This window comes from Photinus pyralis, unplaced genomic scaffold, assembly GCF_008802855.1.
Source record: "Photinus pyralis isolate 1611_PpyrPB1 unplaced genomic scaffold, Ppyr1.3 Ppyr1.4_LG9, whole genome shotgun sequence".
NCBI lineage: Eukaryota > Metazoa > Arthropoda > Insecta > Coleoptera > Lampyridae > Photinus > Photinus pyralis.
This window is the reverse complement of record NW_022170878.1, coordinates 14,277,733-14,296,388: the sequence shown is the minus strand read 5'-3', so window position 1 is coordinate 14,296,388 and position 18,656 is coordinate 14,277,733. Positions and strand designations below refer to the sequence as shown.

The 18,656-nt window shown below is 40.2% G+C and overlaps 2 protein-coding genes across 2 annotated transcripts in view; both read left to right on the top strand.

Moving 5' to 3' along the window:
- Positions 1 to 1,776: 1,776 nt before the first annotated feature.
- On the top strand, positions 1,777 to 4,455 carry LOC116181016. Its single transcript, XM_031501229.1, has 2 exons — positions 1,777 to 2,377; positions 2,434 to 4,455. Exon 2 carries the CDS (start codon positions 2,440 to 2,442, stop codon positions 4,072 to 4,074), a length of 1,635 nt encoding a protein of 544 aa, XP_031357089.1. The 5' UTR covers positions 1,777 to 2,377; positions 2,434 to 2,439; the 3' UTR covers positions 4,075 to 4,455.
- Positions 4,456 to 8,251: 3,796 nt separating this feature from the next.
- The window catches only part of LOC116180307 (probable helicase with zinc finger domain), a 41,571-nt gene continuing 31,166 nt past the window's right edge, over positions 8,252 to 18,656 (top strand). The window contains exons 1-4 of the mRNA XM_031500222.1: positions 8,252 to 8,332; positions 8,384 to 8,580; positions 8,782 to 9,106; positions 16,331 to 17,862. Of these exons, the coding sequence (XP_031356082.1) occupies position 8,332; positions 8,384 to 8,580; positions 8,782 to 9,106; positions 16,331 to 17,862 (2,055 nt within the window). The 5' untranslated portion in view covers positions 8,252 to 8,331. The remainder of the gene's footprint in view (positions 8,333 to 8,383; positions 8,581 to 8,781; positions 9,107 to 16,330; positions 17,863 to 18,656) is intronic.

Sequence of the window (18,656 nt, the reverse complement as noted above, 5' to 3'; positions counted from 1 at the left end):
GTAATGATGTGAAAGCGTAACATAAAATTATAACAACACAAAAAGTAGCATGTACCTAGATTTCAAGAGGTAACATTTAGATTAAAAACCAGTTTTGGGAATTATGGATCATGTAAGAAGGTGCCATGATTCTAAGAAAGGGTGAAATACACAGGATGTGACTCATCTTTGGTGCATTAAAGTCCTTTTGTTAAACGCAAGATGGAAAATGACATGGCCTTGTAGGCAAATTTAACTAAAGACAAGATATGTGGAAATTATTGAATCGCCACTCATTTATCGCACATAGATTCTAAACTGAAGAGCTTTGATTAGCGTAATCCCGCTCCTGCAAGATAGGTAACCCGCCCCTAGTTTCAGGGTTTCGAGCCTACAGTTGAATATCGAAGACAATCACGGAATTATAGCTGTCGTAGCTCAGTTTTGACTACAGTTTTTTTACCACCCCCGTCACTGCTTCATTCACGGAGCACATGTTAGTTCCAAACAACAAGTCAGTACATACATCAAACGAATCGGTAATTTCCACATATTAAAATAAAATGATCAAAACTTATAGGAATGTTATTTCAAGGACAAGACCAAGTAATCAACATCAATAAATATAAATTAAACAAACATTACATCAAAAACGTAAACAATTACAAACAAAAAGGACAACGGTATTAAATATGTGATTCAACATTGCGGGTAAACCAAGTAAATTTCAAAAATAAAGATTGAAATGCGGCATACAAAACAAAAATACCTACGATATAAAGAAATGTGCCGGCTCCAGACGCACGCCGTGACTTCACGCCGTGAATTCATACCGCGAACAACCTCGAATGTCACGGACCAAACTTTACCTCCACACTCACAAATTATTTCACAGTTGACAGTGGCGAACCCTTTGAAGCGCGCAAAAAGACCGACTCGAAACGTGAAAGCACGCGCGAAGATACCTACGTGAACTCCGTGAAGAGGCGTGAAAACCATCCATACTCGCGTTCGCAGGGTTTCACGGGTGTTCGCGGCGTGAGTCTGGAGCCGCCTTTAAAAATTACTATACCTGCATTAAATAACACAAAATAACAACAAACATTTATGGAGCGACGCGTTCACGGTCGCCATTCAAGACAAGATGCCAAACGTAACCCACGTTCGCGTAAGTTGTATTTGCAGAATGGAACCTGCCAAGTTTATACATTAAACTGTTTTACCGGGCACAAATTCGGACTCTCAGTGGGTTCCAAAATGGCAGACGAGTCTGCTACCTTAGTCAGGCCCATCACACAATGAAAAAAATAAGGAATAAGAAATCTCAAATATGGAATAAGAAATAGTGACGCCGTACACGCAAAACACAACAAACAAATAGCAACAGACTATAAGCCAATCAGAACACTCATGCCGTTTGAATTACGTCATTATAATGGCAGCTAAATGTAAGGCAATAGCTCGCTAATTGCACCCATATCAGATATAATACCAACTTCCAAGTTCATAACTTCACAAAAACAACACCTCATACTTGTTTTATTTTGGGTTAACAAGGTAAAATAATGAAAATAGATAACGCGTGCGCGCCTCTTCTAATGTCATTGGTTCGCAATATGAAATAAGGAATAAAAATTCGACTGAACGAAATTATTATTTCTTATTTCCTAGGTTTATTTCATATTTCAGTGTTGTGTACAAATCCATAAAGATCAGGTAGATTGAAAATTGTTATTCCTTATTTTTAGATTTTTTAGATGTTTTAAGCAAAGAGACTACGATCTTGTACAGTGGCACCACGCCCAGAAAGTCCCTGACAGGGCGTGTCCGAGGCATCACATGCCTATGGTCCGAGCCGAGGGAGCTAGAAATTTAGACCGTACATTCTGATGCAAAATTTAAAAACTGCACTTTTAAGGGACTTGCCATAGACATATACAATGCATATGAGAATAAGGAATTACATTCCTTATCAGATCGTAGATCCAAGCTATATGCGTCTTGAAAAAGACGAGTTTGTGGAGACCGAAAACGTAAAATAAAGCAAATACAAGAAGCAAAGTGTAAACTAAAATAACGTGAAGCGTCAACCGTCAACACGGAATAAATTAATAATTATGCGTATATATAATTATGGGGCGGAATGTATCGCGTGGTTTGCAAACTTTCTATTGGCCAGCCTGAATTGTTTCAAAATTTTTTCGCATATTTTCCGGGGCTTTTCTGAGCATGGTGGCACATTGTGGAGCGACGAGTGACAATATTCAGTGACTCTCCCTGTATGAAGAACTAAATAACCTACCCATCCCGTCACTGTGAACTACTGCTGTATTATCCAGAGTAGTTCTAATGATGTAATACACAAACAGTCAAAAGTCAATAAAATCAAAAAGATTTTGTTAGTAAATATAACGAATTCGTACCTAAAACCCAAATTAAAACGTAATATTTTAGAACAAAATGGCAAACCACACCTCACAGGGCGTCTACGCCCCATTGCCGCAATCCTTAAGCGACTCTGACTCTGAAAAGGACATTCCGATAACCATACGCACCAAATTTTCAGATCGACTCAACAATTTCCAAAACGGCGTGCACGAAACGGTCCATCACAACGGGTACGTTAGCCCGTTGCAAATAATGAAGCTGCCCGAGGTGAGAAAGGTGACGCCCTCGATGTCGCTAAAACGTAAGGTCTGTTTCGTATTCTCGATCGCTGTCTGCTTTCTAACCATCGTGGTATTCCTGTGGGTCATCCCGTGTTCGGAGAGCGGAACGTGTCCGGTTAGAATATCGAATTGGGAGAATCAGCACGACGGCATCGAACTTACCGGCAAAATCAACGTCGTTAAGAGCGCTTTTAAGAACACGGCGAATTTAGTGTTACTCTTCAAGCAGAACTTGAATTCGGCCGACAGTCAAAACGGCATTATATCCGTTTTAGGTAATAACGGTGCCGTCGCCTGGTATATTAATCAGGCGAAAGCTTCGACGGACTTAAATTGTTATTTAATCGACGTCAACGGCGATGACATAAACGACTGTTTGGTGCTAGGCGAGATGGGATTGGAGGCGATCGATCCCGTCTCGGGTTCGGTATTTTGGCACGCTCACAATCACTCGCAAAGTGTGGTGATGACCGGTCTAGATTTCCCCGTTATTTTACAGGATTTAAATTACGATGGCATTAACGAGATACTAACTACCACAAACGCGGTTTCGGGCGAGAGCAAATTTTTGATTATATCCGGCAAGACTGGGATTTTGTTGGGGGAAATTAGCGTGTCGCATTCTGGCCATCTTGGTATAATCGAGATCAATGCCAGTAGCGTTATTTACTCGTGCACGGTCGGCAACGAGACAATTTACCACCAGGTCTCTATCAGCGCTCTGATCAGTAACGTATTTAACCGAGGCGACAGTCTAAATTTACCCAGGGTGAAGTTTACGCCCGAGTCGCATGCGGGTTACACTTTAAATGGGCGCAAGCTACTAATAAATAACGTGGGAACTTGTCCCGACAGTTGTCGGGTAGATATTGCGTTAATCGACGAGAAGAAGGTTCAGAACAACATCGTGTGGTCGTACCAAAATTCGTACGCGTTCATTCCGACCTCGTTTTCGTTTAAACAAACCAAGTCCAATTTGAGCTCGCTTAAAGGTCACGTGAACGGTTTCATTTTAAAATTATGGCAGTGGTTCGGCTACAGTCACAAGGATAAGGCCAAACGGTACCTTACAAAGCGTTACGTCCCCGGCAACAATTCAGCGCCGCAAATTAATTCAATCATGGAACGTGTGGTGCTGATTACGTTTAACAACACCAATTTTCATGTAATCAACGCCAGCTTGACCGAGATAACTCAATTGTGTTTCCCGAACGAAGCGAAGGTGCGCTGTCAGCCCGGTTTGGAGAACCAGAACAGTTCCCTCCTGATTACCGACTTGGACGTCGACGGTTCGCAGGAATTGGTCAGCTACTCGAGTACCTATCTCAAAAGGGAAGATCTAAAAGACAACTGGCAGCTCGTTTCGAACATGAAGGTCATTCGTTTGGAGGCGGAGCTTCCAAAGCTATACGAGGTGGCTAAATAAATCGCACCCTTTTTTTTAACGTACTTTTCCTCTTCCAATAGAACAATGCACTTAGTTTTGAGCCTAACTGTTGACACACTGAAGATATCTATTTTTTGTTTCGTTAAAAAATATAATGTACGTTATGTTCCACACAGGACAAAATGCCGAGCTCTGGCACAAGTATAAGGGAACAAATTTAATATATTATACTCGTAGTATCTAGTCATTGTATAGATTTAAGGATTAATTAAGAATTTTAAAATCCTATTTATAGTTACCTTTAGTTTCAGTATTATATGATGTTCCTTTTTGTTGTGGCAGTATTTTCTTCTTTATTTATTAATCTCTGTGAATTTTGTGATATTTTTTCTTTTAATAAACTCTAGTCAACATATTTTACTCATTGTGCATTTTTGATATGGTGGTCAATCTGACTCAAAACAAATCACATTGAACTGAACACCTGAAATAAATCTTGGGCACAAATAAAAAAAAATCTGGCAAAGGAATAAACACAGTTCATTGATTGACAATGAAAAAAGTATCCTGAAGCAATTAAAATGCAAGAAAGAACAGCGTACAAAGCTTGTTTGGACATAATACCCCGCACGCAGTCGGTCGATAATTCAAAATAAAAAAAATCTTAAATTACTACAGCTCTAATAATCCAAACAAGGTTTATATTTAGGCGCACTTAACAAAACACTCGTTGACAGCTTCAGGAATCTTAATTTTTTAATTAAACTGGACTCGACATAAATAATTTTCGGTGGCTACTTTGACGGTAGACACTTTTAATGAAAGACAACCCTTTAAAAAGGCAGATACTGCTCTGTCTGCCTACACTCGAACTAACTTTTTCTGAATACGAACTTAAGCGGGTGACGCTAAATAAAATGCTGTTTGCGACCCGGGGTACGCTTCGCTCTTATCGGTCGGCGGTTTTGGCCAATGATGGTGCAGCACGTTTTAGTTTGCTGCCGGATGTGACCCGTCGCCACAAACAAAATAATTGGTACCCACCCGCATCTTTTTGTCCACCCTGCCTTTTCTGTGCTAGTCCATTCTCTCTGCCAGTGTTCTCTCATTTTTTCTTCCATCTTCTCGCGCTTCAGTTCCAGAGAGACTCCGCTTTGATTATGACAGACATGTTCTTTGCACGCTTGTGATTTTTGTGCTCATCTGTCTTCATATGTGGCCCTTATCATATGTTTCTGTGTTTGTTGATTCTTATCGCCCCCACTCAGATTGGGGCTCCAAACACATGAACACTTGTCTTTTCACATGCGTTGGCCCTCCTATACTTTTGGCAGGAGTCTGCCGAGGTTCCCCATTAGCTGTAGTGCCCTCTCTTACGTGTCCCCCTTGAATCTGTAACGGTCCTAGGGGGTCTATCAAGCCGACACTGAAAACGTTGACTTACCTTACCGTTGATGGCAACTCCAGGAAAAAACGACGAGCAGAGCCACCTACCTTTCAAGTCGAAACGATAGAAGTTTGGTGGCAGTTTCGAATTTGGATGGCAATCGGCTCGATATGGGTGGCATGAATGAACTCCTACGTTGCGTAATCGGTTCTTGTATGGGTTGGGGCGTGAGACATAATCGGGAAGGGAATTACATAAAAGAACTTTTGTGCGTAAGAAATGACAAGAACAAATAAATATATTACGCACACAACAAGATCATACCAGGGAAACCTTCTACGGGACAAAAACCCCGGCATAGTCCACACTAAATACATGAAATAAATCACCTACAGCAATAAAATGCAAAAGAAAATACGTGCGGCGTTGTAAAGTGTGCAAAGTATATGATAAACGAACGAAAGGAATATCATTTCACGCGTAAGTACTTTTTTTGAGGTTATATTGCTGTTATGTTTGTTATTGGGGCGTAGGTTATTTACGTGCTCATTTTATAGAATTACGAAGAATTTAAACGGCAACGCCACTGTTGGTGGAGGCAACTGTCATTCCTCCTTCACACCCGCGCCTAAATACATGTTGGCTTCAGTTTTACTGCATGTAGTAGATAGAGAATGCCGTGTCCAGTTATTTTTAACGTCATTGATCTGTACGATCCATTGAGCTAACACAACTCGTAAAATAATAAATTGCATGTGCATAGGAAACATCTATGGTGTGGCTCTACTCCAGCCTTCAGTTAACATACATTAATTTAACACGAAAAGTACATGTGCATGAGAATGCCAATAGCAAGTATTCATGTGAAAATCGATTATCTCTCAAGCAAAACATATTTTAAATAGAGGAAATGTTAATGAGAGAGCCCCTAAATATCTCGCATTGCTAAGATGCCAAGAACTGCAATCCGCACGAGACGAGTAGGCGGCAACAGATACAGCGAAAGGTCGAACTGTATTTAGATATCTACTCCACGGAGACAGAATGATCAACCACTCGCACACACAAACATCGAAACATCAAATAAGAGACCCCCTTCATATAGCTAACGCACAAGAACTGCAGCGCGCCATGAATAAGAAAGTAACAGATACAGCGTCACGGAATAGTTAGGAATCAATCGAACAGAGCAACATCGCACTGATAATCAACTCCTCGTGAATACAGAAATAAATACTTAATAAAACAAAATAATGGCATAATCACTTGTACAGTATAACAAACACGATTCATCAAACGGTACTCAAAAACAAAAGCATGGAGTACGCAATATCAAAGAATACTTAATACTCTTTGGCAATATTTAGATATCGCAGTTTATACAAAATCAGCAAAATGTGAATAATATCAAATTGTGGCAAGAAATTCAATGATTAATAGTTATCCTTGAGGTGTCCCGCTATCCCGCAGCTGAAACAGTGCTTTTCCCTGGACACACCTTCCCTACACTTGTGGTCAACTCGCCCTTCTGTATCTCCCAGCACTTTCTGCATTTTGTTTAGTCTACAGGAAGCTACACTCACCCAAACTCGATAGAACGTGTGTAGTTTCGCCGCTGCCGTTTTATCCGCATAGATTATATATATTATGGTTGTTCAGCTCTGTCCTTCCGTCACCTTCTAGTGTTTAATGTTCACCTTGCCGTCTATCACCAGAACTCCAAGCACCGCCTCCTCATCCACGTCTTTGTTCTGCATGAGCCGGTTTAGTCTCTAAGGCGGAAGACCGCCGTCTCCCCTAACGGTCAGTTTGGCATCCGTCATTTCCGTACCTATTATGTCACTCCTAGATCACGTCGGTTTTCTAATATGTACGTCTTTGATGGTTTTCCGGATGGCTTTGACTGTCTGCAGGTACCGCTTATGTATACTCTGCCATCTTCTTGGGCCAGGATACTAACTTCTGGCGGATCCCTTATGGTCCGACATCTCCATGAAGTTGTGATGCTTAATGCTTTTGTTGTAGAGTATGCACTCGGTCATCTTCGCTACCACTATAGGATCTCACCTTGGGGCTGACAGCTTGACTATCCCGTTATTTTGCAATCGTGCAGCAGCCTTCCTAAAACTGTCGACCTGACTTTTTACGTTTCGTTCCGCTTCCTGTGATTCCTCGACTAGCAAAGATCTGCCTTTTCATTTTCCTCGTATCCTTCTGTGATAACAGGCTCGCTAGCGAATTCCAGCCGTGCAGTTGCCAGTTTTTTCCTGGTTTTCTCCTCCTCTGCTCGGTGCTGATAACCATAAACTCACTAACTGCTTTTTTCCGGCCACCTCATCTGAACTACGCTCATCAGTATCTCGTACTGAGCGGGCCGCATCAATCAAGGCCTCTATCTCCTCCCTTCTGACTTAGTCTGCCCTCATCCCCCTTTTGCATCGGCAGTATACACTTCCCCTCTTTCGCCTTTCCGGTTTTTCTTCTGCATCAGCGCTGCTTCTAGCCGTCCCTAGCCCTTCAATCTTCATTCAACTTCCTCACGTCTTCACTAACAAACTGCAACACCTCAACGCCATCTTTAATTTGTTTGGAAACTTTTTGGTTTCTTGGTAATTTTTTCGAATTTGCAAGCGTTATCGAAAAAAACGAGTAGTGAATTGAAAATAAAATTTTTAAAATGGGGCAGTAGGTTACAAAGCATTTGCGGACCTATATTTACAAGAATTTTATTCATAAGATAAGCTAAAGAATTAGCTCCGTTTCGTATACATCATATTGGGGAGCCCCTGTATATACAACACAAATTGATGGTATTTTAGCCACATCCAAAGGTTAATGACGTTCTTGTTTTGGTGTAAATTTGACTGATATAAACATTTAGGCGCTTTTGTTGTATTTTATAAACAATAAGTAAAGTTGTTAATTTTACAGTGTTTTGTTATTAATTATAACATATTCTAGTGGATAATAAAGCGGTTTACTTTCCGGATCAGCAGAAGATGGAACAAGAGGCTAATGAGTGTTTTCAAGGAAAAGAATGGTTGAAGGCGGCTGAAATGTACAATAAACTGTTAACAAAGTCACAGAGCAACGACCTCACAATTGGGTACCTGCAAAGGCGGTCGCAGTGTTTATTAGAATTGGGACAGTACGAAGCGGTAAGTATCGACTGTAAACATAGATTTGTACCATGCAAACGTACGGTCTTGGCTTTAATGACCTTCCTCGCACTTGCGGGTATGGCGACGCCGAGCTGAGGCGAAGGACGCGAAAATTACTTGACATTTTTCGAACAAACGCCCCCTACGTTTTCTATCTCATTTCATTCGGAAAACATAACGTAACTGAGCGCTTTTCAGGTGCCGATAAACGATCTGCTTCCCTCGTGCGTCTACTGCAACGTCATATGCCGCGACAAATCCGAACTAAAAGCGCACTGCCAAACGGAAACACATCTGACGGTCATAATGTCAGACGAGGGGAGAGACTGGCACTGGCGGCCACCTCCCAGAGGTCTAAACGCGGAGAAGTACACGTTGTGCAAATACTGTGATAGGAAGGAGAGCTGCCGGTTCGGCGTTCAGTGCGTCGAGGCGCACGGTTTGGAGGAGTTAAGCGAGTGGAAGGAGAGATATAAATACCGCAAGATGAAGTTACAACGGGCATACGAAAAGGAACTATTCGGTATGTATTGTTCATTAAGACCCCCCATGTGCCAGTAGCTCTATCTCTGGGTAAAATCCATGTTAGAGGGAGATAGGTAGTATTCAAACTGCCACACTGAGCATAGTCTTGAAGGACTTAGGAACTTTTACTTTTCGGTCATTGATATTTGCTGCTATTACGAGATGCTGTTGTCAAATTAAAAAAAAATCCCCTGCTCTACGCACGCGTATAGTCAACTGTTCTTGTGTTGCCTTTGTTTGCTTCACCAATGAGGCGCATAAACTCAACTGTTGTCATCAAGTGCTCTGTTTGCTTACATACTGAGGCAAATTGCTCTTTGCATGTGCGCATTTATCCCTTCTCAAGCGTGATGTGTTGTTGTCTGTGTTTGGGAGTTGTCATTATTGCAGTTCAGCGTTTTCTAATTTTTGGTAAAATGTTGACTCCTGTCTTTTAGGGGATCCTGCTGTCAAATCTCGTGGAAAATCCCATCTGATTAAGAAGTGTGGTTATTTGTTTCAGCTATGGCCTCCTCCCCACTTACTATATTAAGTTGCAATTCTCTTTCAGCCTTGAGGGGAAAATCCTTGAGGGGAAAATTAGCAAGAGCAAGCCAGAGCGACTAAAACGAAAATCCGTATTAATAACTTTTTTTTTTTTTTGCTTTCAATTTAAGATTTAGGATATTTAAGATATACGTTTTAATACTCCTTACGCCATCTTACATTTCCTCTGTAAGTTCATGTAAGTTAGATCGTTGGCATCAATTTCACTTCTTCGTAGTTTCTTATTCTTCCAGTAGAGGTCATGCAAAGCATCTTTTTCGATTTAAAATATCTTCCGTTTCCATGATCTTTTATGTGCGCACTACCTGTTCTGCAAAGAAGATTCATTGCTTTCGTTTGAGTTTGAAATTGCATACACGCTTTTGCCTTTTTTACTTTGACTAACTTCGTCATTACGTACGGTCATGTGATTACATTGACCTATAGAATTTATTACACCTGTAGACATATTTTGTTGTTCCTGTTAACTGCAAGGATTACCGATTACCTTTTTGAAGATTATTGTTAACCATTGAATTGCTCCCAAAAAGTTTAAGAATAGAAAATGTAACATGAGCCCTGAAAAATAACACCCTGTAAATTTTCACTATCATTGACATCACCAATGATGTAAGCCCTTCAATGTAACGTAAGTATTTCAAATTTGAGCAAAATAGCTCATGAACTGTAGGAGGTTTAAAAAACTTAGATTCCCTAGGATCCCAAGATTCCCTTATATACTTACTATATAAACAACAGCTGACTCGTCCGCCATATTGGAGCCAAATTCCAAGTGATAAAAATTTTGTCGGTTTTTATTATGACAAGCTATTCAGCGATAAAATCTCATTAGTCATTTTCATTCAAGTAGAGGTGATACTTTTCACAGGTAAGCACATTACAAATGTAAAATATCGTTATTTAGGTACTAAACGATGGAAAACGAAATGGAGCTTTCAACTTGAGAAAATTGCTCGCATTATCCGTTAGAAGTAAGCAATTTAAAACGCATTATATCGGAGTAACAAAAGAAATAGAAAAATACAAAACATTTTTAAATAAATTCCTGACGGATGAAATGTTCGCGCTCTATATTGGCTCCAATATGGCGGAGCTATCCTTTATATAGCAGCGGTAGTTTTTTATATTCCTCATAATATCTAGATTCTCTAGATTCGTTAAATTCCCTAGATTCCCTATAATCTTTAAATTTACACCCTGTAGATCGCTAACGAAGAGTTTGCGGCGCAATGCTTCTATTAACTGTTAATCACAAAATAAGCCAATGAATTAGACCCTTCCGTATTTACATCATATTTAGGAACAGCCTATATATTTCAGGTCTTATTTGTAATATTTTGAAACCATTTATTTTTGTAGTAAATTCTCATCGATTTTGACTGTACGCAAATGAGAATTGCTACATTCCTTCGATTCGCTGGATTCCTTAAATTTTCTAGATTCCCTGGAATACCTAGATTCCCTAGAGTACCTAAATTCGCTAGATTTCTTAGATTCTTTAGGTTCCCTTGAATACCTAGATTCGCTAGATATTCTGGATCCCCTAAAATTCCTAGATTCCTCAAATTCCCTAGATATGTTAGATTCCTTAAATTCCCTAGAATCAATATATCTCTTAGATTCCTTATCAATAGATCTCTTAGGTTCCTTAGATACCTTAAATTTTCTAGATTCTCTGGAATACCTAGATTTCCTAGAAGATCTAAATTCGCTAGATTTTCTAGATTCTTTAGGTTTCCTGGAATACCTATATTCCACAGAATCTCTAGATTCGCTCGATATTCTGGATTCCCTAAAATTCCTAGATTCCTTAAATTCCCTAGAACACTTAGAATCTTGAAAGTTTAACACTCTGTAGAAGGCTAGACAAGAGCCTCTCTGGCCCATCTCTACTTTGCCTGAGCTTATCGTGCGTGTGCTTAAAGTGCACGTAGCAATTCCCACCGCGCGTCCTATCCAAGAAAACATTCACTGATAGCGGCATGTAGTCCACCAGACGCGCGAGTTGAGGCGTTTGATTAACCGAGCGTAGACAATGCTTTCGAATTTTTTGACACTTATTTAAGTGGGTGCCTAAAGCTTTGGTATGCCATTTTGTGTTTCCCGATAAGCGTGCAGCTGGGAGGAGAGCATATGCTCGCGCCTTTTTCGTCGACTGTGTTCCTTAATTTCGGTCTGACGAACGAATGCATAAATGACAGTACTCAGGACCTATTAACTACGAGAACGCTGACTGGTATTAGGGGTTGAAATGGACAGTGGTTCACTGAATCCAGTTGGAGACTCTATTGCCCTTGTTGAGAGAATAATAATGTCTTTATTATAATAGGCCTAGGTCTGCTTCTGCCGTAGTAAACAATTTAAAACCAACCTCAAACCAGTGTATCTTCTTTTGGAACATTTCAATGCATATTCATGAAGTGATAAAATTAAAATATGAGTCAATTATAAGAGGAGAAAATCCTTCAAGAAGTCTGTACACGACCAACCGTATCTATCTGTTAAATTTATTCATACCAGACCACGCGCAGATTTATAGAGGATGCTACGGGTGTTCCTTCTGGACTTGAAAATTACCATCGGTTCCGCCCGGCAAGGCAAACCGTCTTCTTCTCAGGCTGCTCAATCGATAAAAATAAATGCTCCGGCTAACTCAAATCGGTGGGCTTTTAACTCTTTTGAAACTACGTAACAAACCTTAACCTGCCGTCTACCAGTCTCCTGCCTCAACTCCTACTCCTCCCTTTCCTTCCCCTCGTTCTTCGTTAAAGACAGGCACATTGAAACCAAATAGATAATATATTGAAATGAGATTAGCGATACAAACAATTTACAGGGATCTAGCAGTTCTTCTCTTCTCCTTGTAAAAACACTAGCTTAACAATGACAACTAAACTAAATAAAAAATCCTAACAGGTGAGACTAATTTACTCAAGGGGTGGCCATCCTCTACAGTTTGAAAATTTCAACAACAGGTAATCGTTTTTTACTCCAGCGTGGGCTGGGACTTATTTAAATAAACACAAAAATTTATCCTACTCTTTGGTAATCGTTCATTGGACTTTAATAAACAATCAAATCAAAAATTTTTTTACTATAGCTTAATTACCAAAAAGTGGAATTTTACAGAATGTTACAAATTTAATTAGACTAACCTTTACAACATTTGTACAGCCGATCTTGTGAACTGCTCTTTCCTCTGGTACAGGGTGGATGTGATGAAACCTGACACTTAGGTCTCTGTGACTTCCTAGGGGGTGGCTTGAATTTAACACACGGAAACAAAAATCCATGGTGCCTATCCTTCCTCGGAACGAAAGCAAAGTTTAGCGTTTGAACTGAAACTTAGTCCAGGAAATCCTTCGCGTGGCGAGTGGGAGACGGCTAGTTGCCAAAGTTTCTACACAGCACGTGTATTTAATTTTATTTTATTAGTTTATTAGCTTTGACCGCCTGCGGGAGACGGATTTTTGAGTTAGCGGTACGGCAGAACACAAACTTTTATGATCACTATCCGACGGTAAACCGCGATGGTTCAAAGTATTATTTCACCAGCTCTTCTTGGGGCAAATATCTCTCCGAAACGCAGCGCTCCTTCGACAAATGACCGTACGGCACTAGTAGGAAATTCCACCTGGGGCGGATCCCGAAATTCTGCGCCTTGAGGACTAGGGCAGCACTTTGATTTATATATCCTCGAGAAATCACAACGTATCCTAACGCGATTCACTGCATCCAAAGTAAACTGGTGTGAAGCTCAAGGGTTCGCCAAAATATCACCTGATTGGAACCTGGGTCTTCTTCGCCAAAAAATCAACGCGAAAAGAAAATAACACTTCGGAACGGGTGCAAAAAGCACGCAACTGGGAGCAACCGAAATAAGCCGGTGGCTCAAACCGCCAAGTGTACCAAAAATCGCTCAAGGTACGTGTTGACCGCTTGACGTACTAACCGCGAGTCTCCCCAAAAACGATCCCCTTCTTCAGAATTGAAATGAAAAAACCACACCCAAATTACCATAAAACAAAAATGGCTCCCGCTAGAAATTCTCCCATTGGTTCAGATAAAGAAGACTTAACCCACTCTAACTTCGTCGTTAACCTCAAGGAACTGCTGACTAAAACTGATCTCACGGTTTTCTGCTGATGACGTGAAAAACTCCTTATCTCTTGACGGCTCGGTGCTACATCCGCTCCTTTTCTCGGTCTAGACGGCGCCAAAGTTGATAAACGAACGACAAAAAACTCTCATTACTCATGATGACGTCAATCAGCTTTGCACTCTTCCCACGACGAAATTAAATCTGAGCGAAATTAAATCTATCGGACCATAGTCTTGAGCGAACCGAAATGCCCAAACACAAAACTTCTAACCGGAACAAATAATGAAATATACAGGGTGACCTGCACTATCATGACAAGAAATTCGAAATTTTTAATGAAATTTGGCGCGAAATCAAACCACTCGTTACAAGGATTATAGCCACTTGCATATATTATATTATACATCTAATTCAATTAATTATTGTTAATTAATATAATATTTTTTTACAAAAAAAATTAGTTACCGGTCGAAACCGGGTTTTTCAGGCAGGTGAAATGAATAGAAATTGGGAAAAAATAATTAAAACAGCTAAATTTTTCCGCGGGTGAAATCCCGGGGGTTGAAAGGGGTGGAAAATGGTGTTTTGTAAATTGTGGCAAAACTGTTAATTTTAGACGAAAATGTTAAATTTAAAAATTATAGAAATTAAAAAAATGAGCAACTTTTGTATCTGCACTATTTTCACAACCTGCAATTTTCCTAGATAAACCGGAAAAACTGTTTTTCTTTTTTTATTCTTATTTTTGCGAAAAAAATGTAGGGGTTTGAAATTTAGAGGAAACATAGCTTGTTTTATGATAAAAAAGAAGATAATTTTTTGGGTCTGTAAAGTTGAACCGTTTCCAAGACCTCACGAGATCTGAAAAAACCCACCTCTTTCTCAAAGAGATGAAAAATCTAAACGACTTACACCACTTTCCACCCCTTTCAACCCCCGGGATTTCACCCGCGGAAAAATTCAGCTGTTTTAATTATTTTTTCTCAATTTCTATTCATTTCACCTGCCTGAAAAACCCGGTTTCGCCCGGTAACTAAAGTTTTTTTTAAATAAATTATTTTAGAGCTATTTAGCCTGGACTAGTAGTGAATTATTCCGATAGTGGATCCGCCCTGAATATAATTAATCAAATGCTTCACATTTCTACTCAATATTGCATCTTTCTAGAATCTGTGAATTGCATTCAACTACTCTACAATTAAAGGGCCCCCGAGCGCTTTCTTTACAAGTTGAATATCCATTCCTTAAGTACAACATAAAACAATTAGGTAGGCTAGAATCGTAAATTTTTCGCCGTCATTGCTTTAGTCTCAACCGAATTCCGTTGTCGTGACCCAACTCATATGGGTTTAAAATGGTTAACGCCGAAACTGTTTTTATGAGAAGAGAACTGGTTTACATTTAAAATGCGGGATCGACCGTTCCCTACGAATCAAATTTGAATTAGGATCGTGAATCATTCACACACCAATACCGTTTTTAGCGCATTTCCACAAAAATTTAAAAAAAATGCGCTATTGTGGCCACTTTGTCCGTCCGTCCGTCCGCTCGTTTTGCGACGCTACTAGTTCTTTATCTTAAGAGCTATTGTTCTACTTTTTTCGCTATTTGGTTCGTTATGGTGTCGAGTCTTGTACCAAGGAAGGAATTTTTTCTGTACCGCTTACAAAAAAAGTTATTGTAAAAAAAACAAAAAACCGTTTTTTACATGTTCCATAATTTTACACTTTTGCCGTTTATTAACGATCCTAGAGATCGTTTATAATTTTGCATTGCTATCTGTCGCCTGCCGGTTGGTCTCTCCGTCTGTTCCTTTGTCTGTCTGTCCATCTATCTGTCCGTGTGAACGATAACTTTGTTTAGAAATGTTCGATCGCTTTTACATCTCCGTTAGTTATGAACTGAATTGCATGAAATTCAATATGGGCATAGCTTTAGCCATATAATACGCAATGCCAAAAGTTGAATCGAATCGATTCAAAATTCACAGTGCCCTTTTCGCATCTCGACCATTTATAAACCGAATTGCAAACTTTTTTACTTATAAAAGTATTTGAAGGAAATTTGATACATAGGCACTTGGAATAAAGGAAAATCAAACGCCAATTTCAAAATTTGGTTTTGCGCATGCGCAGTGCCAACTTTTTTCTTTATGGAAGAATTTAAATTTAAGTGAAATTTGATACTTAGGCGCTTGGAACAAAGGAAAATCTAACATTAGTTTTAAAATTTAGGTTTGCGCATGCGCAGTTCCAACTTTCTTATTTAGAAAAGCATTGAAATGAAATTCCTCTCATAAACTGAAATTGAAGTAGCACGTCAACAATGGATTGCCCATGTGCAACGCTATCTTTCATATTTGTGGCCGGATTTTTACGATTTTAACAGAAGTTGCATCTTACAAATGAGAAATGAATGCAAGTGGAAATGCGCTTTATGTAAATCGTTTACGATTACTTTTTAACTTGTAGATTTTCTAGTTTTTTTTTCCGTAGCGACTTATTACAAGTTTACTCAGAAACTTCCGTAGTAGTAACGCACAGCCTTCACTAATTGATTCAATTTCTTTTTAAGGGAAGTCATATACAGAACAACTGCTCGAAAAATACTTGCAAACCTCAAATCCCCAACAAATAATGGTAGAGAAGCTGGATTACGTCCAGGACACCTGCTGTGGCAACTTGGTAACGACGGTCTTATCAAAATCAAGCGCGAAACAATGGAACTTTACGCTTAAAACCAATCGTTCACTGCACGCGATCGCTCTTCTTCACGACATGCACAGAAATTATTTCACGATCAGTCAGGTCCTGTTGGTTACGAACCAGACGACGACAAAGCTCGACGTTCAAAATAACCAAGAATTCCTATCCAGCGGTAGCGGCGATGGTGCTCTCGCGCACTATCAAGTTACAATTACGTTTAAGACTGATATCTACGGTACATTCCGACAATCTGTCACATTTGACTTTGGCTATCAGCCGATTCTGGTGAAGCATCTCTGCGTCGATGTCATTCCGGCCGAGGAGGCGCAAAAAATGAACGACATCAGACAGGAGATTGTGCTGTCGTGTACGGAACGTTGGAACGCGAATAACGCCGACATTGTTACTTTCACATCGCAGAACATGATGTACACGCCGGAAAGTTACACGGACGATTTGTGCAAACTCTATCCATGCCCGCACGCCGACACGCTTAACCTGAGTCACGCCACCGTAGTCGACAAGAAGCTAACGAAGAATAATTACAATTCTCGGATGCACGAGCTACTGTACATAGAGGAGTTGGCTCGTAACGAGCAAACGAACAAGTACAACCTATCAGCAAAACTACATTTGGTTAAAAGCTATTTGCTGTCGTCGAGTAGCGTGGCGAGCTCCACGGCGAAGTATTCCAATTTTGGCGAGCTTTACGCGTTTATGAATCTCAGCCAGGATTTATCGGAGGATACGTCCTGCGGACGTCTAATTTTAAGCAACTGTACGAGTGTCTTAATAGGTTTAAATAAGAAATCGTCAAAGAGAAAGGCGAAAGTTTATGAGGCCGTCATCGAGGATAAGGGCAAGAACGTCATTTATCTGCGACTCTCCGCGACAACCGTTGCCGATTTGGGTCTACAGGCCGATACGACGCTAAAGGCGCAAGTGCAGTTTCAGCTGAACCGCTTGCCTTACTGCGAGTGGCATTACGCGATCGATAAAATGGCGGAGCTAAAACTGATATTTCCGGAGACGTACATAGAGCCTCTCATTCCGTGGTCGCCTCAGAAGCAGTGGTGCGAGAACATCGACAATCGACTTAACTTGAAACAGAAAGAGGCGGTCATCGCCATTACGACCCCCATTTCGATCGCCTTACCTCCGATTCTGATCATCGGACCGTTCGGTACGGGCAAGACGTTTACTTTGGCCCAAGCGATAAAGCAGCTCAGCAAGAACTCTGACGCGAAGATTCTGATATGCACGCATTCGAATAGCGCTGCCGATTTGTACATTAAGGATTATTTGCATCCGTACGTAGAGGATGGACATAAGGAAGCGACGCCGTTGCGCGTATACTATCAGAGACGTTGGGTGGTCACTGTGCATCCTATAGTGCAGCAGGTAAGATTTTTCAACCATATTGCAATTGTTAGATTTACGGTTACTCATCCCTTGATTTGTAAATCTGCTTATCGAAAATGATACATCCATACGGAATGGGGTCAGCATCTCGCTTGGTGGCGATTTTACTTTCTCGCACAAATCGTGTTTTTGCCCGTTTGCCTGTCTTGAAACGTGGCATAAGGGCTTACTTGAACCAAGAGGAACCTATATACCAAGTTTCAAGGTCATTACACAATAAGGAGTTATTGTCGAACATAGCAGATCTATAGAGATGGGGATAAGCGTCTTTCGGGGTAGTGATTTTTGTTTCGCGAAACGCTTTCTGTTAGTTTCCCTCCAATAATTCCTTATAGTTAAAAGGGCCCATACTAGAAAAATTACGCTCCCGACTCCATTCAACGGCAAAAAAGTTAAAATAACCAAAATTCTCTTACCTAAACGCGCACCTGCGACAACATCTGTTTACAAAATTAATTACCTTTTAGTCATAAGCGCAATTTTTTCCACGACAATGCGGCTATTTAAGAGCGCGCTGCTGGAGTGGTGGGGATCAGTGTAAAAAGTATGCCTTTAGATTTTTGTACAATGACCAGCGCAGGAGGTAACGAACTTTCATCGATCTACATTCGCTATAAATAGGTTAATTAAATTTTTGAAAATGGGCAATTTTAATTTTTTATGAAATCAAATCTCCATGAATTTTCCTTATTGCCTTCTTGGGGTCATTACAAAGATAACACTTTAAGTTTCAAGTGATTTTATGGTCAATTAAAGGAAATTTTTATGAAAAT

Excerpts from the sequence above, each read along its gene's own strand:
- LOC116181016 (XM_031501229.1), top strand. The coding sequence starts at position 2,440 with ATGGCAAACCACACCTCACAGGGCGTCTACGCCCCATTGCCGCAATCC.